The sequence below is a fragment of the Vulpes lagopus genome, chromosome 3 (genome assembly GCF_018345385.1).
Source record: "Vulpes lagopus strain Blue_001 chromosome 3, ASM1834538v1, whole genome shotgun sequence".
Lineage (NCBI taxonomy): Eukaryota > Metazoa > Chordata > Mammalia > Carnivora > Canidae > Vulpes > Vulpes lagopus.
Window position 1 is genome coordinate 46318063 of NC_054826.1, and position 26075 is coordinate 46344137.

A 26075-nucleotide genomic window follows, 5' to 3' on the forward strand; every position below is an offset into this window, starting at 1 on the left:
CCCTAGTAGGGATAGAAGGTGCCAGTCTCATTTTCATATATTTCATTAGTGATCCTTTTGTCTCTTCCTCACTCCACATCCACTTTGGGGCTTTCTGGACACTGCTTTACATCCACAGGCCTCTGCTGATCCTCCCTCAGTTCTGGGCTGAGGTGCATGAGGTTGGTGTGGAGCTGGTACTGAATCAGTACCTCTCAGAAAACCTTGAGGTGTACTCTAGCTACTGGAGACAATTTAAATTTAGAATGTGGGGTAATTTCTTCTTTTTTTTGCCTCCAGTTTTGGGCCTCAGCTTTATTTCTGGGATAACAAGAATCTCACTGCTCATCCCATTACACAGACAATGACCACATAGTGTGACAAATGATTAAGCCAGAAGTTCAAGTGCTATAGGAGTACAGGAGAGGCTCACCCAAGCCATATTGGGGTGTCAGGAATGTTGTCCTAGGGCTTTGGGAATCTAAGTAAGACCTAGAAGGCAAGAAAAAGTCAGGTACAGATGGATGGGATAAAGGCATCCTGGGCAAAGAAAATGTTGTACAAAAACTGAGAAGCTGGAGAAGAAGAGGCTGGGACAGTGTAGGGGGTGGAGTATGGGGTGGTAAGGGAAGTTTTGGTCACCAGGGCTTTCAGCTATGCCAAAGAGTTCACAATACTCACCCTAAGGACAATTGGAAACCAGAGGAACTTTATGCAGGGAGTCCTGTGGTCAGGTTTGAGTTTGGAGGAAATTCCTGCTACTGAGATTGGAAGTGGGGAGATGGGTTTAGGAGACTTAGAATGGAAGATGGAGAAGGCTGGCTTGGGGGAGGGATGGATATGACTTCATGATAGATTGGTGTTGGGTTCAGAGAGATAGAGCAAGTTTGTTTGGTTGACTGTGGGACTGTGGTGCCTTCACTCTGAGACAGAGCAGAGGAAGAGTGGACCCATGGGGAAGATGGTGAGTTCAGATTGTTGTTCTTAGGCATGTTCACTCTGGAGCTGAGGTTGGGACTGTGGTCACAGATGTAGTCTTGGCCTGATGCATCTTAAGGTGATTTTCTTAAATGAACAAAGCATCTCTATTTCATTCTTTCCATCGGACTAATATTGTGAAGAAGGAGATGAGGGAAGGGGTCTTCATATTTAAAGTGTCCCTGAATTGTGAAATCATTGCAAAAGTATATCACACTTCAAGAGAGCTATGGATTCTGGTAGTAGCACCTTCTTCAATAGGACGAAACTTTCTCTAAGAAGGGAGAAACCAGAACCCAGAAACACCGCATTGTCCTTTCTGTCATCACGTCAACAAAAGAAAGCTCCTTTCTGTGAAAGTTCAGAGTGGAATAGCTCTGCAATTTCCTAACTGCTGGTCCAATTACAATTTGGACTTGCCACCTGGTGGCAGATCTCCCAGTCTTTGTCAGGTATCAGGTAACTGGGGTGGGTTTATAGGTCTCTAATATTCATTGGCTCTGTCTGTAAAGATTGATTTAAGGCTCTGGAAACATTTATCTTTTAAACCATTTGTGTTTGTTTGCTTGACAATCAAACCACAATTTAGAAATGCTACTTCCTGAAGCTTTACAGGCTAATATAATTTCACAGCTCCAATTACAAACGAGAAAAATTATTTCATCTCAAAACAGAGGAGCCAGACGTTTCTGAGAAATCATGGTTAATGAGAAGACAAAGTACTTTCTGAAAAACAGGGCATGTTATTAATGGCCTCCTCAGCTAAAATTTTGCTGACTCTCAGGACCAGGAGGCTTCATCTTGTGGGGATGCTCGTTTTGATAATCTGTAAAGTAGATGACTTTCAGATTGATAAACCACTGCTTCTGCTTGGGCCTGGTCTGCAGCTCCCACAGCATCAGTGCTTTGTAAACAATGCAAACACATCTACTGCACCTAGCAAATATATCCTTCCTCCTGCCACTTCCTTTCAACCTGTATTTTGTGGGAATCCTAGACTTTTGGATGGGGACTTAACAACTATTAGTTCACCCTTTCATCTAACTCTTTGAATACCTTCTCATCATAGGCAACTACCTACTACTTAAATACTTGTAGGGATGGAGAGCTCAAAACCAGATGTCTCTATGAGAATCTGCTATTTTAGCTCTATTTGAAGTAGAATTTAAAGTCTGGTAACTTCCCAAGAAGATCTTCATTAACATCTAAAATCTCCTAAGTGGCCTTTTCCCTTGGATTCACATCTTTATAATGGGATCTACCTGAGGTATCTCAACTAGAGCACCAACAGAATGAACCTTTAAGGAAAAACTTGATCTTTGTTACTACACAGCTCTGTTGTATGAACACTCCTCACAAGTTGTCACTGCCCAGAGATAAAGGCACCAGGTTTTTTCTTGTCTACTTATGTCTGCCTCTTATTTCTGTTGGCTCTGTTGCTGCAATGGGCGGTATTGTCTTCTTATGCTTTAAACTCAAGACAGTTGACTGTTCTTAGGCTATTTCTTACCATCTTCCTTTATGGTCCTATTAAATCTTTAGCTTCAAAAACAGACAAAAATGTTACATCAGAGGCTAGGAATCTAGAGGGGTAGAACCCAGCACTTATATTCTCATTTGTCATCACCTGTACTACTGCAGGTGACATATTCACTGGTCTCTGCCCTTTGTCCTTTTCTTCCTCCAGCTACTCTATATGCTGCAGTAACACAAATCTCTTTAAAACACATCTTTTGGTGACTCCCTTTTGCCCAGAGACCTGTGGAAGAACAAGATTTTTTGTTGTGTTTTAAATTTCCTTTATTAGATTTTTAATTTTATTGCAGAATTAATTTCTGAAGGAGGAAGACTTTAGAATCCTTATCTAACTTAGGAAGAGAATGCACAATTCTTAGCTTCTGGTTGGTTTTATTTGTGACATCAGTGAAGGCAGAGTTGGGAAGTTAAGTTTCAGCAAGTTGCGGAAGCCATTCATCTAATGGCAAAGAGTTTACAACTTCAAATGAACTCATTTAGTTTTTCAACATTGAGCTTGCTAACACATGTCATTTTCTCTAACAAAAGTTTCTCAAGTTACATGTCAACATCCTTTAGAAGATAACTTTTCAAACAAAATTCTGAATGAACATTGCATTAACTTTCCTTATCCCTTTTTTTAAATTTTATTTTATTTTTATCTGTCCCTTATCCCTTTTAATAAATAGATCTGGACAAAAATTCAACCTTATGGTGATAAGATATGGACCAGGTATAGATTTAACTTAAATGTTATGGTAACTGGTATGGAAATATTATCCTGTTTTTTCCCTTATCTCTCTAAAAAAAGGATAATGGTTCACACAGAACGTTTTACTCTTTAAAGTCCTCAGGTGAACAATTTCTTGAGTCCAAGTTAAGTATTATTAAACCCGTGACCTATGATTTCACCTATAATTTTAAGCAAAGCCAAATCAAAATTTTGGTTGCCTATAATTTTGTTTCCATGGAACTATAACCTTCACCTCCCACTGCGTTGAAGAACTTTCCTTTCAAATATTATCTTCCATTATTCTACTTCCAAGAGACTATTCTGTTTACCCAGATCTATGTACTCTGAATCCTCACTCTTCCTATGTTAGTGTCATTTATTCATCAATGACCATCTCAAATAATTTCTCTTCCATTTATTCGACCAAGATTTACTAAGTCACTACTATGATTCAGTTATTATGTTAGGTACTTGAGATTTAGTCTGGCTCTCATGGAACTTGCACTTTGGTTGGATAAATAGACATTAACTATTTATACTAACTAGAATTTAATTACAAACTGAGATTGGTGCTCAGAGAGAAGGGACACAATTCTATCAGAGACTATAAAGTCCTACATGAATCTTCTAACCAGAGATCATTTCTCCCATTGGAAGCCCTCATGACATTTTATGATTCTACCAGTTGGGATTCTTTAGTTGTGAGCCACAGTAACCTGCTCTGCTAAATTTAAGTGAGACTAATGTATTTGGAAGATAGGGAGTAGTTCATAGAATCAGATGAAAAGCTGGGGAACCAATCATCAGAGAAGAGAGACCCAGAATACCAGTGGGATAAGAACCAGCAGGCAACCATGGGCAGCCTCTTCAGGGCACTCCCTGCAGACAGCTGAGCTCTAAGAAAGATTCTATTCTTCATCGACGAGCATTCTGATAAAGAGTGCAGGCTCTGTAGTCAGACTGAATCCATCACATACTAGCTGTGTACACTTGGCCACGTCCTTCTGTTTCCTCATCAGTGAAATGGGGAAATAGTGGTATCTACTTTCCAAAATCACTGGAAAGACTGACTGAGGTAACCCATGTAAGACACTTAAAACAGTGCCTGGCATACTGTAAGCATTCAGTATGTTAGCACTGTCAGCAATTGTTATTAAAGTTCCCTCAAGATTCAGATTTCAGGGGGTCATCCTAATTAGGATCAGATGTCCAGGCCTTGTCCAGAGAAGGGCAGGCAGCCTTGTGAGAGTATCCCTAGCATTATATGCCATAGCAGAGTGGCTTCTCAAGAGTGAAACCAGGGTGCTATGGCTAGAGAAGGTGTAGATGTTGGGCTGACAAGACAAGAGATGTTCTCTCTTTCATCCCATCTTTATCTTATTCTATGTTCTGCCATTACTCCTTGTTTTTGCTGCTAATCATCTCTGTCAGACTGTAAGTATCTAATGGGTGAGAACCTTATCTTACTGCTATAGTTCTGGAAATACAGTGTCTTCCTCATTAAAGATGTTCAATACCTGTTTGTTGTATTGAATTAAAATGAAATTTTGGTATATAGGATTTATATCTCAGCTCTAGAAGCTGAATGGATGGATGGAGATAGCTTGAAAATTTGGGGGAATTATTTTTGGTCCTTGGAAGTTTCACCATTTTCAAGAAAAATACAGAAAAAAGCTGTACAGGACTTCAGCACTTTTCAGAAATTTCCTGAGACAGCAATGCTAAGACAGATACCCTTCCTTGCAAACATTTTAATTTATTTAAAATGAAAATCACTGTGCACAGGATGCAACTGAAAGATTGTTCACTTATGTACTGTTTGTGCCAGTGAAAAATGTCCATCATTAGGGGTATGACTAAATAAACAAATATGTCCATAATAGAGAATATTATACAACAGCTACAAATAATTAAATTGATCCCTATGTGTAATAACATAGAAAGTGCTCCAAGAAGGTGAGTGTTCCAATTGTTGAGTGAAGAAAAATCAAGATACAAAACAAAACATGCAGCATAATCCCCTTTTATAAAAAGGACACAAAAACAAAATGACAGTGTATCTTTTACTGATACATATGTGAAACTATAAAAAGATCTTGAAAGTTTATCATCACAATATGATATAACTTACCTAAATGGAGGCCAAAATGAAATACTACATATTTTGTGCTTTTTTTGTATGTATATATACATTTTATATTCATATATACATTATATATATAATTATATATATGTACATACATATACAATTCTTTTACACACATGTGTGTGTATATATATATATGTAATTATATACATATATGTACATACATATACAATTCTTTTACACACATATGTATAGAAAAAAAGAACTAGTTTCCTCTGGGGAGTGAGTGTTGGGAGAAAGACTAGAATTGTGAATGATGTTCTAAGGAAATCTTAACCTAACCTTTAATATTTAATTTTTTTTTTAACTTTTTATTTATTTTTATGATAGGCACACAGTGAGAGAGAGAGAGAGAGAGAGGCAGAGACAAGGCAGAGGGAGAAGCAGGCTCCATGCACCGGGAGCCCGACGTGGGATTCGATCCCGGATCTCCAGGATCACGCCCTGGGCCAAAGGCAGGCGCCAAACCGCTGCGCCACCCAGGGAACCCTAATATTTAATTTTTTTACAAGGAGTACATATTTATGAATTATTTATTTAATGAAAAATTATCTAGAAAGAAAGAAACAAAGGAAGCAAGGAAGACAGGAAAGAAGGAAGGAAGGAAGGAAGGAAGGAAGGAAGGAAGGAAGGAAGGAAGGAAGGAAGAAAAGGAACTACAGAATGAGGATGCTCAAATGCCTCTGAACTGCCTTCTTTCCAGAATGCCGGGATATTCTGCTTCCTGTCATCACCAAAGAACTGAAGGAGCTGCTGGAGCAAAAAGATGAGATGCAACACCAGGTCCAGGAGAAGAAGTACTGTGTCGAACTACTCAACAGCATTTTGGAGGTCCTCAGCTGTCAGGATGCGGTGAGTCCTCATGATGATGTAGATGTCCTGGACTCAGACTAGCACTGTGCTGATTAAGGTCTGAAATATTGATGCTGATGAATAGCAGTTGAAGTCTAAAGATAAAAGTCAATGCAATGCTTGCTCAGTGAACTTATATTTCCAGTGACTAACCCTCATGGCTGGGAAAGATGGCTTGGGGATCGGAGTTAAGCAGGTAGCATCATGTCACCACATTTCTTGTTGGACAGGATTTCTCAGAGTGTAGGTATGGACATATTGCAGACTTTTTAGATGACTTGCCCATTTACTAAAACCCTTGTTTGCAGAGACAGGATGGAGAGTTTCCTATGTCTACACAGTCAAGAAAAGCCTCTTATTTGTTTTCTTAGCTGATTTACTTTGGTTTTGTTTCTTTAGTTATATCCTACAATGATGAAAATGGTTAAGGCTCTTTCTGGCTGAGCAGATTGCTCAGGCCTAGACTCTAGAGACAGAGTGGCAAGTGGGATGGTGGTAGGGAGGTGGCTATGGCAGTGAAGCCAATGTATATTTGGTAGATATTCAGAGATTCGGCAGGGATGATATTGAAAGGAAAGTTTCAGGGGAATGAGTAGAGGGCTTCTAAAGGGCAGAGTCTGCAGAAGAGAGGAAGGGAGATAAACTGGTGATAACAGGAAAGATGTAGAATTCTTAGATTTGGAGGAGAAAGGTAAGGGTTCCTGATTTAACTCAGGTTCATTTGGCAACCTCACCTTTTCTTTGAGTATAACGTCCAAGAGCTCTCTTTTCCTAGATGGCTGGTTTCAGAGGACTGGATAGACTTAAACAACCAAGTATTTTGCATGTATTTGTATAAGCATTCTCCCCCACTCCTCCACCTCTCGAGAAAATGCTCAAAGAAGGGCTTTCTGGGATGAACTATATCTATCATTTGCTATCATTAGAAAACACTGCAGAGCATTTTATTCCTTTACTGCTTGTATCCTATAGTCAACAATTTTTATCAACTTCCTTATGTGTTATGTCCTTTCCATTTTTGCCATCCTAATTCAGCTTCTTATCTCATTACTAGGTAAATGCAGTAGCTTCATTCATTCATTCATTCATTCATGTATATGATACACCAGCTATGTGCCAGGCATTGAGGACACACAAGCCTGGTCTCTTTCCTTAAGAAAATCTATACAGATAATATAAATAAGCAATTGCAACGTAATATAATGACTAAAATCTGGATGCATACAAAATATGCTGGAGCTACAAAGACTTTGAGTGTGTGTATATGTGTGTTTGTGTCTCTGTGTGTGAGTGTAGGTATAAGCATTTTTGTCAAGGAAGTCTTCTAAAAGGAACTGAAGCTGGGTGTTCAAGGGTGAATAATTAATGATCACAGCTGCTACTTCATTCACTATTTTGTAGGCACTGTGCTATGCGATCTGTGTTTTCATTCGGCTCACCATGATTGGTGCTAAGGATTATTATTCCCATTTTAAAGATGAAAAACCTGAAATTCATAGATTTACCATTCAAGGCCAGTCAGCAAATAAATGACTAAGTCAAAATTCAAACCCAGGTCAGTCAGACTCCGAAGTTTGCATTATCATGGGTATTGGAGACACAAGAGCATGGTCGCTTCCCTCTCATTTTTCTTCCTCCTCCTTTTTCTTAGGCGAGATGGAGAATAATACTCCAAAACTTAGATAATCAAGATTCATTCTGTGATGTTATCATGATGATGGGAGTGTTTTCCTAACTGTATTCACCAACCAGCTGTTGAACTGGTTCCAATTTTGCTATTTGATCTTTACAAAAAAAAAATTTTTTTTTTTTTTACAGAAAGTTTTTTTTTAAGATTTTTTAAAATTTATTCATTCATGAGAGACACAAACAGAGGGAGAAGCAGGCTCCATGCAGGGAGCGCAATGTAGGACTCGATCCCAGGACTCTGAGAGTTCTGCTCTGATGGATTGTCATCATTTTGCATTCTGGGTAACGTCAGACACTGGTGAAAAGAGCCTGCTGTCTCACATACCCTGGGTACTGGGGGCTTCAAAGCTGAGACGTGAGTGGGAGACTCTGAGCTCCCCTTGGAGGATTGTGGCATTTGGACTTGAGGTGTGTGGGAGGTGTGGTGTCACTCTTTACTGCCTCTGGGTACATTGCTTTTATAGTGACTTCTGACTGTGGGGCCTAGCCTACCTCTTTCCTAGGGTGAACAACTGTCTTTGTTGGATGACTTATTAAATACTATTATTACCATTGGGTTTAGTATAAGATTCTGATGCTCTTGGTAAGCTTCACAGCCAATCTCTTCAGCTCATAAATTGGGAATCTCTCTTCTTCTTCTCAAAGGCTTTTCTTCCATGAAGGAGACTCATTCAGTAGCCATTATTACTTTGAACCCAACTGACATTCAGAAGTCTCCAAGTATATCATCTAAATTTCTCTTATTCTGGTATATAGCAGCTCTCCACTCTGGCTGCACATTTAAATAGCCTGAGGAGTTTTTTAAAGTAGCCATGTCAAGGCTCTAGTCCCAGCTATTCTAATTTAATTGATCTGGGATTGGTGGGGGCCTCACAATAACAACTTTACCAGGTGGGGATAATAAGCAGCCTGGGCGGAGGACCACAATTCTAGTGCAGAAAGCCTTAAACTTGAGCTGGGATCACTGTGTCCTGGAAGAGCTGCTAAAACAGGTTTCTGATTGTTATGTTTGGAGGATGGGACCTGATCAATTTATTTTTCTGAGTCCCCAGGTGATGTGAATGCCACAGCCAACGACTACACTTTAACGACCATCACTCTAATGTGACCTACTTTTTTTTTTTTTTTATCTTCAGTATTCACTGGAAATGGAAGACTGGTTGGACTCATCCTCAGTCCTTTACCTTCTTAATTAAAAAACCCTTTCCAGTCTATAAAACCTAGCCTCTTCCAATATGGCATTTAATAAACCATAAAATGGCAAAATCTTCAAGCACATTCATCTGTACTCAAAAGTTCATTGTCATGCAGTTAGTGGGGACATGGTCTGTACAAAGATCTGACTTTGAAAATTTGGACTATCAGGCATGCTATTTGGTTTCTACAGGTACCAATTTTTCAAAATTGGAAATTTGGAGGAAAAATAAAAAAAGCCTCCCAGGAAAAATGTCCTGGATTTTTCTTCTGGTTTTTGGATCTTCTCTGCTTCTCAGCATAACCATCTCCTTTTACTGTACCTTATTGGCACCACAGAACAGCCTGTCTCCCCAGCCCAAGTATAGGTTTTATCTACCTGCAGGAGCCATTGCTTAGAAATAGAATCACATGTAGAAATCTAGAAATTATAGGACAGTATGCCAAGCTTTCTTTTGGGGCACATTTTGTGTTGGGTGATGGGAAAGGATGCTTATCTTCAATTGATTGTCAATGTTTGTTAATTACAGCCCAGCACAGCAGGTGTGGCATGCGGAAGCTCTGTTTTCCTGTTAGTACCATATTCATTGTAACCCTGGGTGGCTTATGACTCAGGGGATGATGTCTGCTTTATCCTGGGTGTTGATATTTTTTTAATACTAGGGTTAAATTCTCTCTGCCAGCTTGCAAAGAGTTGCACTTGGCATATGAAAGGGACAGGCTCAGGTGAAGGATGAAAGGCTTGACTTCTCCCTCTATTAACTCCTATCTCCCCCTTCCCAAGCAAGGTTAGTTGTCAACTCCACTTACTTTGAAAGGCTGTTTCACACTGGCTTCATTCTGTGCCTTGCTGGCTGCTGAGTAACTCATAAGATTTAATTTTGCGCCAAACCCAGGGGGAGTGGTTTTTTTCCCCCATCTCTTAGAAACATTTTCGTTTTTATGTTTCATTCCTCGAGCAGAAAGAAGAGTCATCATTTTGTACCCTGCTTAGCAATCATAAAGTATGTAAAGATGACTCCTAAGTCTGAACAGGAGATGGTGCTGGTTATACCTGCCTTACAGAAGTAGAGAATGCCAGAATCAGCTTTTTTTTTTTTTTTTTTTAACCCTGTGAGCACATTGACTAAATCTGGTGGAGCGGTTAACCAAAGCACACTATTAGGCGTGAACAGTTTGCGATTTCTGATATTTTTATTCATCAGCTTAATGGTGGTAGGGGCTTTTATTCATGCATTTTTCTCTTGCCTGGAATGTCCTCAATTCCCGTTCTTTCTATGCAAGTAAAATCCTAAAAGCCATTTTGGTTCAACTCAGACAATAATTCCTTTCTAAAATCTTCTCAATTCTATGCACTCATATTCTCCCCTGTAAACCCCCACACAGAATCAAGGACTTCCTTCTCTGTGTCTTCACAACTGTGTCTTTAGACTGATATTATAGCACTAATTACTTGGTGTTGCACTTTCCTGTGTGTCCCCTGCCCGGCTTTGAGCTCAGAAGCTCAGAGAGTAAGCTCTTGCACCCCTGGCTTTGTAGAGCTCACACATTCAGCCTCGCTTCTTGCCAATTTCACCTTGGCTCTCCATCCTCCTGCTGCACTAAAATTCATTCAATAACCTTCTTCCCTAGCTCCTCTCTTGTGGTCCTAGGAGCAGCTTTTGCCTGCTCTGTCATGGCATCTATGTTGTCCTCTTCTGTGGACTTCTTTGCCTTTGGGACTGGGACTGCTATGAGGACAGAGACCAACCATAGCAGCTGTACCCTTCTCTGCCCACCTCCCTCACAGTGACTGGCTCACAAAGCTATCTGTTGTAGGAGTGAATACGTGAATGAATATGACTTGCCCAAATTAGTGGTGGAGTTTGATTTCCCCCTCAGTCTTCCGCTCTGAGTGCTAGGAGGGTTTTCTCTTTTCTCTTTTTCTATTCCTTGGATGTCAGGTGTAGGGGTTGAGTTAATTGCCCTCAGTTTATGACACATTATAATCATTGGTATGTGCAAGGTGCTCCCTTTTTTGTTTGTGTGTGTGTGTTTCTTACCTTTTATCTCCATCTCTTTTTTCCATTCTCCTATCTCCCCCACCTGCTATGGGTGATTTGTCTAATGTGTTGAATATGCATGTGTGATTTAACAAGTGTATACATACACACATGCACACTCACACTCACGCCCCTCCTATAAAGGGATCAGACATTGACACAAAAGAGAGGTAGCATAGGCAGCTCTATTAGGGTTTGGTTGGATGGAGAAGGGACTGTGGTAGAAACAGGGAGCAGTCTAGACTAGAGGGCATTCTTGGTCCAGCACTGACCCTGACCTACCATGTGCAAAGAAGCAGACCAGCAACTCTGTAGTTGGATGTCTTCTTCTGAAGCATACCCTCCATGGCTACTCTAGTTCTGGGCTCTCTGATAATCCCAGGCAGCCTGCTTGATGCAGGGTTAAAGGGAGGCTGCTGCTGCCTTTTTGAATTACCATTTAATTCCCAGGAATCAATACCACCATGCAGAAGCAGCAGGGTTTTCTTCTAACCTGTATGCTCCCTCATATTTCAAACAAAAAGTAGGGAGACAAGGCTTGCAAAAATTCTTTTGTCAGTGGTGCATTCCAAACAGCCAATTAAGCCCCAAATTAAATCTGAAATAGATGGGAATCCTCTACCTTCTTCTATTCAAGGCCATTCTCTTTTCACTCCTTTTTCTTCTTCTGCTTCCATGGTGTTAAATGTGCCCTTTCTAGGTCAATTAGGGTATCATAATAATGTCATGGACAGTGACATATGATACACTTCTTCCCCAGCACACTTTCGCCTGCAAAATATTTTCTCATGCATCACAATTGTTTGTTTCTGGCAACCACATGGGAAGGTAAATTTTACTCTCTTCATTTTACCAGTGAGGAAGCCTAGCCTCAGAAAGAGACCAGGTGGCACTACTAACAAGGTTGGAAAATTGGTGAAAGTCAGAGCCTGGAGGTAATCCCCCATATCACTCTCAACTCAGCAACCTCTCATTCACATTGCCTTGTGCCTCTTTGTGTGTACACTTTACCATTTAGGAACACTTTATCCAGCTTCATTTCCCTGGTAGAGGTAAGAGCACAGGCTTTGAAGTCAGGCAACATTCATGTATCCATCCCACAAATACTTCTAAGAGCTGCTATCACTTGCAATATTCTCTCTGCTGGGGGTACAGTAATGAACAGAGCTGGGGATACATCTTGTTCTGCTTCTTATTAGCTTAGGAACCTTGAGAAGTCATGTACTCTTTCTGTAAAATGGGGATGCTATTTCTCCAGATATGTCTGGATTACAGTAAACAAGAACATCTGTGAAAACACACAGCACTGTATCTGTGCATATAATCCATATGCAGCACTTGGAACTTTTTTCTTGCCTCTCTATTCCCCTTCCCTCCTGTGCTCCTTCCAATTGTGCCAGGCCTATAGTTCTTTTTAAGAACAATAAAGGGCCAAGAGAGGACTCTGCACCCCATTAACACTGAAAATAGCCCTTGAGCCAGGCCTGGTGGCAGCCAGATGCTTTGGAGCCCTCACAGGCTCCACAGGAGGCTTGCCAAGAAGCTGCAGATGCTGCTGCTGGAGCAATGCCATTCCCTGAAGGGCATCTGAATCTCATATGGGTTCCTGGAGAAAAGTGTCATCTTGCCTTCTCAGGGGATCCTTTGAGGTGTTCCAGAACTTCACTCATAACTACTGTATGGGGTTACTGTGCTGGAGCTGGTTGACACTAGCTCATGAGAACCAAGTGTTAAGTTTTTAGGAATCTTGTGAGTTATTTGTTAAATAACTACCATTATTAAAAATTTATATAAATATCCATAATTAAATAAGCTATATTAAAATCAAACATAATAAATAGATACTCAAAACACATCACTTCCTAATTATCTTACTAAACTTTATTCTTATCTGTGTGTTTGAGGTCATTTACATCTGTTGTGTCTATGATAGAAATACTACTTACTGCTCTTCTGCTGCTGTCCAGCTCTTCCCAGCTCTGTTTCAGTGATGTCAATCATGAAGGGATTCCTCATATTACAGAATGGGCAAACACTGTATATCCAGGCCTCTGTTTTTGTCTTCCTAGAGAGACAGTTGATAAACACATACTGGTACATCACTGCTTGGGACTCAACAGAGTTGTCAAAAACAATAAAAATCCCAAAGCACAGGGGAGCTGCTAGTGCACTTCTCTTTTCCCTGGTAGCCCTGGATTTGCTGTCTACAAATTCTCATGGTCAAAGAGAGGATGCTTCATGGATGCAACAGTTTTAAGACAAACTAAACACTCAACCTAGAGCAGAGATATAGAAATGTGTTCCATTTCCCATGGCAATTCTTATGCACTGATAATGATTTTTTCTCTAGTAGTGTTGAGTGTTTACTTAGGCCAGTGAGAAAGAGCCCAGATTCCTACATGGGTGAGGGGTGGGGATGATGAGTCAGCTGCTATAGACTTGCTGCACCTAAACTGGGTATCTAATCTCACACCTGTGAGAAAGGCACATTTGGCAGGATACTGCTATCTTTCATCTCGTTAGGTTTTGGTCTTTAGGCCTTAGTGTTTAGAGATGGTTAAAGTTCATTTCTGATGAGGTAAACACTACAGTCATCATTATCAGAAGGAAGAACCATCAGCAGGGACCAAAAGTGATGGGCAAAAGTGTGATGAGAAACAGGATATTTGCATTATCTCAAATTATTTCCCAAAATATCCATTTTTTTAATAATGCAAGGAAAGATAGTAACTTTACAGTAGAGGAAACTGACAGCCACCCCCTTAACCAAGTGATGAGAGGAGCATCACCAGGAAGGATACATATCAGCATCGTATGCCTCCTGATAAGATGCACTGAAAAAGACAACACCACTTATGTGGGGAATCTTGCCAAAAATGCACAACCTCAATCTAATAATGAGAAATCATTCACCAAGCTCTAATGGATGTTCTAAGCAAGAATAGACTAGTATTCTTGAGAAGTTCAGACCTTGAAAGATGAAGCACTGCCACGGATTGGAGGGACCTTAAGAAACATGACACTTACATTCAACATGGGATCCTGAATTGGACCAAGAACTGAAAAATGGACATTAGAAGGAATAATGGCAAAATTAGAGTAAAGTCTGTAGATCAGTTAACAGGACTGTACCAATGTGAATTTTCTGGTTCGGTAATTGTGCTCTGGTTATATTGACATTAAAATTTTAACATTAAGGGAAGCTAGATGAAGGATACATAGGAACTTTATTATTTTTGCAACTTGTCCATAAAGCTAACACTATTACAAAAAAGTTAAAAGTTTATCTTTGAAGTATTTAAGGAGTGATTGCTTACTTACAAATAATGCATTTTGAGGATGAGCAGTTCCCAGAAGCATACTTAGTCCAATGTGAAGGGATGCTGATAGATAAGGGGTTTTCTCTGTTTTACCAGAGATAGTAACAAAATCTGCGACAAATGACTGGCCTTACTAGAGAATTCCACCCTATTAACTGCCCTACCCTGTCAGGAGACAAATATAATCTCCCATGGAATGAACAATTGACTAAACCAATGTTAGCATGCACTAACCCAGGACTAGCCAAGGGACTGGGAATGTGGAAAAGCCTAAAATTCTGCCTTGGTCTCAAGGACCTTGTAAGCTATGGCATTTCATTTGGGCTATTTGACAGCCCTGTTCATGCCATAACTCCTAGGCCAACATGTGGGGGCTTGAATGTCATTTGATCTTTACTTGGCAGCCTTGAAAAGTGAATGGTTTGGTATAACTTACCAGATGGTCCCTGTGTCATTTATTCTCAGAGAATCCACCTGGAAAATTAGAAGACAGCTTTTTGTTGATGGTTGACTAGAACTCTCTCCAATAAAATTAATAATCCAACACATTCCGTTCCATCAATACCAACTAGAAATACTTCTTGAGAAGAATTTCTCAATACTTCAATATTCTTTTATCTGCCATGACCAAAATTTAAAGGAGTTTGCCTACAGCCAAATCCACGATGGCCTCTCCTCATTTGCTCTATCTGTCCTCTGCGCTTCACCCACATGGACTGCCTCTCAGAGTTAGGACAAGGGAAAGGCAAGTGAGGCTCTTGCCTGGCATGGCAGCAGAGTGTAAGAAGGCACCAAATATTCAGTAATCAAGAAAAGTAATATATCATGCAATATTTAAAAAAATAAACATTTTGATATTTTGTTCATCATGAGTTTTTTTTAATTAACTTCTATTTTTTTAAATATGGCATTAAATTTGATTTGTCTCTATTCTGAGTTTTTTGATGTCCCTTGAATTTTGCCCCTTGGGAAAAGTGCCTTAGTCACCTTACTCTTTCATATAGTCTCTGTTCCTTGTAGTGCCTTTCAATGACAGCAAATGACTGGAATAACAAAGCTGGGCTCCAACCCATGAATGAGCAAGCATGACAGCTTGCAGGAGTGGAGAAGTTATCTTTCTGTTCACCACCAAAGGCTGTGGAAGGGCTCTGGAAGATTTCTGTCTGCAGGGAACCTTTGCATAAAAGCATAAGTTGAAAAGAACAGCCATTTACACTAAACCTTCACTGGGCCAGCCACTTGCTTTCCAGAAAGCATTTCTTGCATAATGTCTTCACAGTTGGGAGGCATGAGTTAAAAGCCTACTCCACGCAGAAAAATATAGCTATGTTTGGTCCAGGTTACAGTTACTGAGGGAACCATAACTTTGATTTGTTCAACTGGTGTAAATGTAAATCCTTAAGTGAAATGTGTTAAGTGAGGAAGGAAGTGCTTTGTGTTTGAAGATGCTTGTGATCCAAAGATCTGTCTATAGTGCCCAACTGTCGTATACAATCTGGGGGCAGCAGCTAGCAACTGAACAAAGAAAGTTTTCTGAAAACAATTGAAGAGTTCTAGAATGGACATTTTCTCAGGGAGATTTCAGGCAACATAACATTCATCTTAGCGATAAACACAATTGAGTGGAAAATATCAGAAAGGGAGACAGAACATGAAAGACTCCTAACTCTGGGAAACGAACTAGGGGTGGTGGAAGGGGAGGTGGGCAGGGGGTGAGGGTGACTGGGTGACGGGCACTGAGGTGGGCACTTGACGGGATGAGCACTGGGTGTTATTCTATATGTTGGCAAATTGAACACCAATAAAAAATAAATTTATAAAAGAAAACACAATTGATTTAGCAGCCCAGATTAGAAAATAAAATGTTTAATTTTATCAGTTTCTCCAAGCAAAACAGTGTGCTGCAGTCATCTTTGACTCTCCATCTATCACCTTTTGTTTTATCTGGAATCCAAATTCAACTTAGGTTTTCTCTCCAACTACATTTCCCACTATTTTCAGCTAATATTCTGCATTATAGTAAAACCAGGCTTTGGCTCTTCCCCCAGGCCATCATATTCCTTCCTCTTGGCCTTTGCCTGTTTCCTCCATCTGGAATGCACTTTTTTCCTTCGTTTTGGTTGTCTAGTTGTCCAGTTGGTGGTTCTCAGCTTGAATCTAGTTCACAGATGTATTTTGTTTGGCTTGCCAAATTATTTAATAAAGGCCACACCACCACTTCCTGTTGTGCTACTAGATGACTGGTTTCTCATGTTTCTGTTATCTGTCTTGCCCTATGAGCATCTGAACTGTGAACTTCTGAGACCCAAGCCTTGCCTTTCCTAATAGGCCCAACCCAATTTCCTCTTCCATTAAGAAATAATCACAGATCCTTTTTTTGCCCTGTTTTAGTCACTTTCTCTGCTGCATTCTGACAACTTTTGGCTTTACTATAGAATTTAGCACTTAATTATGTGCAGTTTTACATTTGTTCTTATCGTGTTATGCTTGTCTGGTTTATGTTGAAAGAAGACTAGCATTTTCTTGTTATTTTTCTTTTTAATGAATGCATTGTCTTTCTATTTCACAGCTCACTGAACATTAACTGAGCACCCACTCTTTGTCAAGCACCATTCTAGGCATTGAGGATGCCAAAGTGATTAAGACAAAATGTTCTTTCAGTCAGAACTACCTCCAAGACCTTATTCTCCAATACTCTTCAACATTGGCCTCAATGGTTTATTCATTATTTCAGAGCCCACCTTGTCTTATGCCTTTCTCCATAATGAACACTCCTCCCACTGCCATGATGAATTCATCCCAAATATCCAAATTACAGCTGTCTTTTGAAGCCAGGGTCAACCTCCTTGATCTCTGATCCACCTAGCTGTTCCTTAGTCATGTGTTCACCCCAGTCTCTTGAAATTTTGACATAGCCTACCATTTACTGGAATTACTCTTATGCATATATCTGATATCTGGTTTACAGACTCTAAGGATTGGGCTGATCCAGTCTTATATTTTTTCTGTATTTCTACACTTTCTGGGCACAGTGCCGAATTCTAAGCAGATACTCAATAATTAATCTTTGTGGTTTGATTGATCCTCCCATCTCAATTGCTCTACTTTCTAGAAATATATGCTGATGCTAATTTTATTTTTTGTACTCAGCAGAAGCTAATGAGAAAGGTAAATCTGCTGTTATTGCATTAAGACATCATATAAAAAAGAGCAGGTACCAACTTGGAGTATGATTGTGCTCTCAACTTTGAGCATTGCTGTGTTCCTGAATCAGTTTAGAATTCAGCTTGCATTTTCCCACAGAAATAATGCAGAAAAATAATGGTGGTCAAATTCCCAGGCCAGCATGTGTAAGCATGTTTAATCTATAGTGTAATTGAATTCTGGGACAGAGAATAGAGGCTCACATTTACATGTTTTCATTGCATGAATATTTTATAAACATTGTAGGTACTTTACCTTACCGGACACTCACCACACTTTGCTTGCCTTTAAGCAGTCTGTTTTCTCATCTAGACAATAAGCCTAATGCATGGGAGGACTGCATCTGTCTTGTTCACTGACATATCCTAACATAGCACCTGGCACAGACTGGGCAGTCAAAAATATCTATTGATTTTGACTGACTTAAATTCTAGTTGAAAGATTACTGGGACATACAGATGTGGATTCAGACTCTCAAATTCACCAGTAGCTAGATGTGTGTTCTTGGGGAAGTTACATGGCCTCTCTGAGCCTGAGTTTACCTTTCCATAATATTTTGTCATCACTGCCATATTGATACCCAACATATGTTTTTTTTTTTCATTTTGCCACACTGCAATCTCTCAAAAAGTTTTGATTAATTAATGATATCTGCTTTTTGTGCTTTATTGGTTGAGGCAGTGGTGGCAGGAAAGGTGATATTTGGTATCAAAGCCTTTCAAAGCTTTTGAGAACATAGGATTTCTATTTCTAGCCCTAGTTCTAACATGTTGTGATCTAAGGCAGGTCACTCAAATATATCTGTGAAAGACTGGTGATAAATTTCAGTTATTTTCAAGCTTTTCTACTTAAGTATCTCTAACTTCAAGTGAGTGAACGTAAACTCTGTATTCTGGGGTGGAACCCAAAGGTAGAATTTACTTGAATTCAATCTTGTGTTTTATCTTAATTATTCATGAGTACTTTATATTCTAATTCATGATAGATCCATGTTTTAAAGACATTACTGTTACCTGTGAGTCACACATTCATGAATGCCTACTTTAAGCCAAACACTGTCAAGCACCTTATATACAGAAGTCAGTTTTTACCACAATTCTGTGAGTAGGCTGTTACCACGCCCATGTTACTGATAAGCAAACCAAGGCTTACAGGAGTTGAAATGAATAGAGTTAGGCTACCTAGCAAGTTAGTAGCAGGGCCAGAAGTCAATCTGCTAAATCTAAACCTTTCCCTTACACCACCTCAGAGGATAAGTAAAAACAGAGCCTTTCCTTTGGCCAAGAAGTATGATAATAAAAATGCTATGTCATGTTAACTGGAAAAAGCAGAACACAAATTGTCTGCATACTGCATAGAGATTTTGCATGCACAAAGACTTGAAGGCATCATAGAATAATAAGCTAGATATGTTGCAGGGCTGGACTTATGGGTATATTATGTCATTTTTGTTTCTGATAATGTTTGTGAAATAGTGAATTTTTTAAAACTCTGCATAATTTAGAGGTGTATTCTGGGGGGATAAAAGAGGTAGTTGATTTTGTTAGACATTATAATTTATCCTATACATTTTTGTGAAGGATTGGCAATGTAAAAATGAAGGCAAGGCTGGTATTGTTTATGTCTTCCTCTGGCTTGACAAGTGTCACTGTGGCTGTGGGTAGGTAATAAAGGGCAGATATGCCTCAAAGAAACTCATGCAGAGGCACTACAAATCTGATAAGCGGGGTCTGAAAGCAACCTCTGTGAAAAGTGAATACAGCGAGTCTTTAGGGAGCAGAGGAAATGCTTTCATATCTAGGGGCAAAGAATGACACAATCAGGGAAGGTTGGAGAGGAGTAGTCATAATCTTCCAAAATACCCCCAGAAGACTAATTATTATCTACTTGAAACTTACTCTGGAAGACAAGTTACAATACCACATCCCCTTGGTTACGGGGTAAAAAGTGAAAGAAGAAAAGAAAGACAGTACATGTGAGAAAAAGAAAGAAAATAACTAGTCTCTTTGCTTTTTGAGAATAGATAACATAGAATATCTCTTATTTTGCATTATCATCTGAATTGATTAGATATAATATAAATTTAGGCAATATCATTCATCCATCTATTTGTCCTTCCATCCATTTATCCCAGCCATCCATTCATCCTTTGACACATTAATTTCACATGTTTTGCATGTACTTAGTCCTTCCACTGTGTCAAGTGCGTGCTACTCTTTGGACACTCAAAATTGAAAGATGTGGCACCTTAGTTCCAGAAAATATTGAATAGGTTTTGCCAGAACTCAAAAAGTACAACAACCAACCCTACTTGGGATGAAGTGGGGGTTTAGAGGTTGAGTGAGAAAAGGCTTCCCAAAGGTGATGATTGAGCTGAGGTTTTTTGAATGTGGAGGAGATTGGCAGGCGACCAGGGAGAGAAGGGCATCTCAAACATAGGCAAAAACCCATCTGGTTATTTTCTGTGGGAGGGATGAGCTGGCCAAAGATGATTAGAATGGCTGAGTCAGTGCCTGGAAGAAATATAACATTACCAGACTCAAAGGACTGAACTTCCTCAAGAAGCGGCCCACAGTCCAAGGCTAAGATGTGGTGAACTCTGCTTCATGAAGACATAGTAATTATGGGAATATCACAATCAGAATTCTAGGGATCAGGTAGGAATCCAAGACTCAATGTGAGCAGTGTAAGCCTTGACACAGTCCAAGGGAAAGGAATTGGAATAACATATAAGTGTTCATTTTGTGTTAGTAGGCTATACTCTTATTAGAGAAATCATTCTTATTATAAGGCCCTACTTATTATAGCAAAGAGCATATCAGGTGCACATTTTTCCTACTAGTTCTGATAGCACCTTCCTCAGGACATCTTCCCACATTCCCTTTTTTTGTCTTTTTTTCTGGATTTACTTAGCACTTTGTGTTAGCACTGTTATGGTCCTTTCTTTACTGCATGGTTCTTCCCTAGCCATATCCTGCCTATGGACTATGACTTCTTGAAAGAAGGGACTGGCTTTCTCGGTTTCTGAATCCCCAGCTTTCAGGACAGAGCATGATATCTAGTCAGCCAATGACAGTCAGTTCTTACTGCATATCAGAATTACATGGAGAGCTTTCAAAAAACAGCAATGTCTGGACCTTAGCCCTGGATATTTAGAGTTGTTAGTCTGGAGTAGAACCTGGGCATGAAAATATTTATATATTTATTTATTTATTTTTTAATATTTATATATTTAGAAAGTCCCCAAGTTATTCCAGAAATGCAGCCATTATTATGAACTAGTAAAGTGGATGCTCGAAGAATGTTTCTGGAGATATTGAATGATAATGAATGTTACTCTGGCTATCTCATTTTGTAGGATAGGAGTTTGGGGTGGAGTAGCAACTCAATGTTTAGGTTCTAAATTCATCCCATTCCAGGAACACTGGGAGCAGAATACTATTCAAGATGCTACAAAGTGATTGGAAAGAAACTCTTAATGTACTTCTAGGAATAAACACATGGATCTGGTTCAAGATGAGTTGGTTACACTAACCCCTTAGGCTGGGCTGTCACTGGCTAAGAATATAAAGGAGCTGAACATTCAGGGGAAAAGCTTTCCTGTTTATATCTGATAAGGGAAGGATCAGAGCTATGGATTATAAATGGTGGTCCTGAGTATATTATGGGCACTGGGAAATAAAGTGGCCATCTTTTCACCTACAAATACCACCAGAAACCATAGATCAAACTGGAAAATTTATAAGAAGTCATAAAATAGACTAGTTCTCCCTCTTCCAAACTTATTATAAGTATATAGGTTGGTCACAGAGAGAGTGTGAGAGGAGGGAACACACAACCTAAACTTTCCAATATGAGTTGGGCAGGAGTGATAGTAAATGTTAAACATGTGATAGAACCTTAAAAATATATTGAAATCATCCTTACAATTAGGGAATAGTGAAATAAATTACATATGTTTTATCAACATTAAAGCAGACACAGGGCAGCCTGGGTGGCTCAGCCTGGGTGGCCCTTCAGGCCAGGGCATGATCCTGGAGGCTGGGGATGAGTCCCATGTGGGGCTCCCTGTATGGAGTCTGCTTCTCCCTCTGCCTGTGTCTCTGCCTCTCTCTCTCTCTATCTCTCTGTCTCATGAATAAATAAATAAAATCTAAATAAATAAATAAAGCAGACACATACTCTGGTAGTGAGGGGAGAGACTATATATATATTTATCTGAATCTGATATTTCTCTCTCTCTCTCTCTCTCTCTCTCTCGAGAGAGAGAGAGAGAGAGAGAGACTTAAGATGAGGAGAAATGCCCTGATTCTAGAAGGCAGTGATTTTATCAGCACCATGGAGAGATGCAAAGCTTCTATTGCTTATTCTGAGATGTGATTCTGGGAGAGGGTTTTAATTATATCTAATCTAAGTGGAAAGAACAGCACTGATGTCTGTGTAACTTCACATGTAGATCAGAAGATTCACATTCATTCCTCAGATTTATTGTTCTTTTCTGGTCAACTGTCTTGCATTTTAGATTGGCCTACTTTCTCCATAATTTCCCAGCAAAGGAGAAGAGGTTGGAGAGTAAGATTTTAAAGCCTTATGTTGATGGTAATTTTTCTAAAGATTCTGGTGTGATAGAATCCTAAGAAGACTTGTCAGTGAGAGTGGGCTCTGAGTTTGGGCTGAGGCATAGGATAGTGGGATGTTTTATGAGATATACTACCTGAATTGGGAGGAGAAACTCTATTTTATAAAAAATAGAAAATAAAAAATAAATAGGACAATAGAATTTTGATTTGGGGAGATCCTGCTGAGGAAACTAGATCAATCATCATTGAATGAGCTGTCTGATGTCTATGTTCTTCCTCTGGAGGTTGGCTGTGTGATTAGGGGTATTTTCACTGTAGGAAGGAGGGTAGAAGATTGTGTTATTTTTTGATTCTTCTTTTCTTCTGTCCAAGAACCCCTTAGTCATTTGTGTGGGGTCAAGCTGTGTTGCCAGTATAGTTAAGAAGGTTCATGCCCAGAAGCTTCCAGAGTCTCCATTCTGATTCCATCCCCTCATCTAAGAATCTCTCCTTACATCTCTGCAAGTTTGCTGACACTTCATATTAGTGTCTCTAATTAATTAATTAATTGGTTGGTTAAATGAAATTGAGGTGATGATTACTTATTGTATGTCAGATATTTGTGTTAGGTATTGAATCTAAAATAATAAGACAGATTTAATCCCTATCCTCAAGGAATTCAGGGATGATGCACAATCTATTATTCAACAGTGAAACAGTGTCGATAGGAATGGATATGTTATAACTCTTAACTCAGAGAGGCTTATACTCTAATGTTTTAATGCTTTCAATCAGAGCTATATTTTAACAGGAGAGAACTAGCCTCAAGTCAAAGAATTACATTCTGTCCATAGAACTTCAAATATCAATAAAAAGTTGGAAATATATTTAAGAAATCATTTGGAGTGGGGGAGAATCAAGGTAATTTCCATAGGCAACTTCTCTGTGGCTGAAGCCATCCTGGCATTAGGGATGAAGTGTGGTGATAAAACAAAAGGAAACAAAGGAAACAGAAGACAAATGGTGGGTTGCCAATGGAGGGGACAGAGAGGAGGTGAGTAGTGGAGGGAGTCCTGGCATGGAGAGACAGAAGCCACATTTTGAATGGCTATCTGGATAAATGTAGCAAACGTTTCACCACAAGGTAGTTTTCACTCATTTCTAATTGGATGCCTGGTTTAAAATGCATGGTCTTCCAAGCAAGAGGCATGTATTAAACATTAAGTGATGTGTTTACTCATTTAAAAAAAGTAATAATATAGAGGTACCATTCTGAATTTTCTGACCAGCAGAGTTAAATAGGGTGCTTACCTGGAATTTTTCTTCACGCAAACAAGAAATCTTGACACTGCAATTAATAAGCCCATGTGGCAATACTGAAGATGAGTTGAGTGTACAATTTTTATTAATTTTTTGAAATATTACAAAAAGTTCACACACTTCCATTTCTACAATGGCAATCTTAAAGGAGCCCATTGCTGTGGGGCCATTTGGACATGTATCTCACTTGTTACACTTAGATATTGTAAACAATACAAAATTGCTAAAATACCTGTGTATGTAACACAGAAGCCTGGAAACCAAGAAGACATGCATTCAAATCCACCTCCATCAGTTATAATTCTATGACTTAGGACAAGTTACATAAACCTTTGAATTACCTCATTTGCAGCATAGGAAGAACTAGTGTGGCATATTGGTAAGATTATTCTGTGAATTAAATGACGTAGTGTATATAAAGGAAGGGAAAAGAAATGTTGGGAAATATCAGGAAGGGAGACAGAACATAAAGACTCCTAACTCGGGGAAACGAACTAGGGGTGGTGGAAGGGGAGGAGGGCGGGTGTTGGAGGGGAATGGGTGACGGGCACTGAGGTGGACACTTGACGGGATGAGCACTGGGTGTTTTTCTGTATGTTGGTAAATTAAACACCAATAAAAGTTAATTAAAAAAAAATAAATAAATGACGTAGTGGATATAAAGCACTATTATTATAGTAAACGACATATATGAAGTGTCCAATAAATACTGAATTATAATGATAATTAGAATTAATCTTATTTTATATCTTAAAATGGGGTAATAGTTGTCCCCAGGGTTTTCCCAAGACATACTGAAATTATAAATAAAAAGCACACAGTTCATTGCCTGGCACATAGTAAGAATTCAACAATTGTTTGTTGTGTTCTTTACTCATTTCTCCTTATACAATTGCATAGACTCCTCCCATTTTGAAGAACTAAATGCAAAAATAGAGCATCTCTGAGGAACATCTTCATAAGTGGCTCCAACCAGTCCCCATTCATCAGTGCTAAGAGATTAGACCTACAGACCTTGAAGGCTTAATTTTTTTCTCTCTAGGTTACAGGGTGGAGATTCCAGGGTATTTTAATAAAAGTCCCCACAAAACAACTTATGGGATCTGAATAAAAGCAGCATTTCTCTGTAAGCACAATGGAATTTTTGTTGTCGTTGGAGGTGATGGTTTTGTGTGTGTGTGTGTGTGTGTGTGTGTGTGTGTTTCCCCTGGTTGCTTTAAGTAGATTTTTTTCCCCTACCTTCCAGGAAATGGAAGTTAAAAGCATTTGATAAATGGAATAAAACATTTCATAGTTGAGCCTTTTATAAAGTGTTAACCCATGTTACTTTGTAGAGCTCTTTTGTCAGCTTAGTAACACTGACAACATCACTCCGGTTTGTGAGCATCAGGGTTCCATGGCAGCCCCAGCATAAGGTGGGAGGTCTGAGGGACAGGAAGGGCCCTCCTGCCTCCACACAGGCCTGCCTGCAACACACTGTGGTCCCTGCTGTGCTGTGTCTCCATTCAGTCCCTGTGAGTGTGATTCCTTGGGTGTGTAGACGGACTTTCATTCTTTTCTAGTTGGGAAATAGTTCCATTTTCTTTATTATCATATACAATTATTATGAAAATTTCTAACAAGCCACAGTAAGTAAAATTGTCCCTTTAACCTCACATCTCTCCTTCTTACCTCTGCTCAGGGGTACCATTATTAAAGGTTAGCCATACCTTTTTTTTTAAGATTTTATATATTTATTTGACAGAAAGAAAGCACAAGCAGGGGGAGTAGCAGAGGGAGAGGGAGAAGGAGGCTCCCCACTGAGCAGAGAGACCCACATGGGGCTTGATCCCAGTATCCTGAGGTCACGAACCAAGCCAAAGGCAGATGTTTAAGTGACTTAGCCACCCAGGTGCTAAGGTTTCTACAGACTTTTGGGACATAGAAAAATATTTTTCAAAAACATAAATAAATGGGCTATGGTGGTGCTCTGTAGTCTCTTTTTAATGAGTGTATTAAAGATACCTTTCCATATCAAGGCATATCTACCTTCTCCTACTCCACTGTAGGGATAAGCTGTCATTTATCTAATAGCATCCCAGATTTGGGGACATTTTTCTTGCTTACTGCATTTGGATATAAAAAACAATACAATATGCTATAAACAGCTGTGCACACAAATGTTTGCCTTATTGTTAACTTTGGACAAATGTGCAGAATGATTTATCATCTACAAAGTACTGCTGGATCTATTCATTTCTGTGATCCTAAAAGATGGAGGCAGTGTCGGTTATAAGCCTGGACTCTAAAGAACCCTCACCTCTCACCACCACCATGCTTTGGAAAGAGCACTGAATTAGACAGAACTGAGCTTGGTTTCAGGTGTAGCCACTTAGGAGTGGATAATGCCTCGGCAAGTTACTAAACCTCTCTGATCTTCAAAGTTCATCTGGGACTTTATTGGTGTTTTTAAAAAGGTAAGAGTAAGGGCAGTTGGTTACTCAGTTGGTTAAGTGCCTACTTTTAGCTCGGGTCATGATGCCAGCATCCTGGGATCGAGCCCTG

The 26075-nt window shown here is 39.4% G+C and overlaps 1 protein-coding gene across 1 annotated transcript in view; it reads left to right on the forward strand.

Moving 5' to 3' along the window:
- The window catches only part of DOCK2 (dedicator of cytokinesis 2), a 398532-nt gene that overhangs the window by 138953 nt on the left and 233504 nt on the right, over nt 1–26075 (forward strand). The window contains exon 26 of the mRNA XM_041750396.1: nt 6055–6203. Within this exon, the coding sequence (XP_041606330.1) occupies nt 6055–6203 (149 nt within the window). The remainder of the gene's footprint in view (nt 1–6054; nt 6204–26075) is intronic.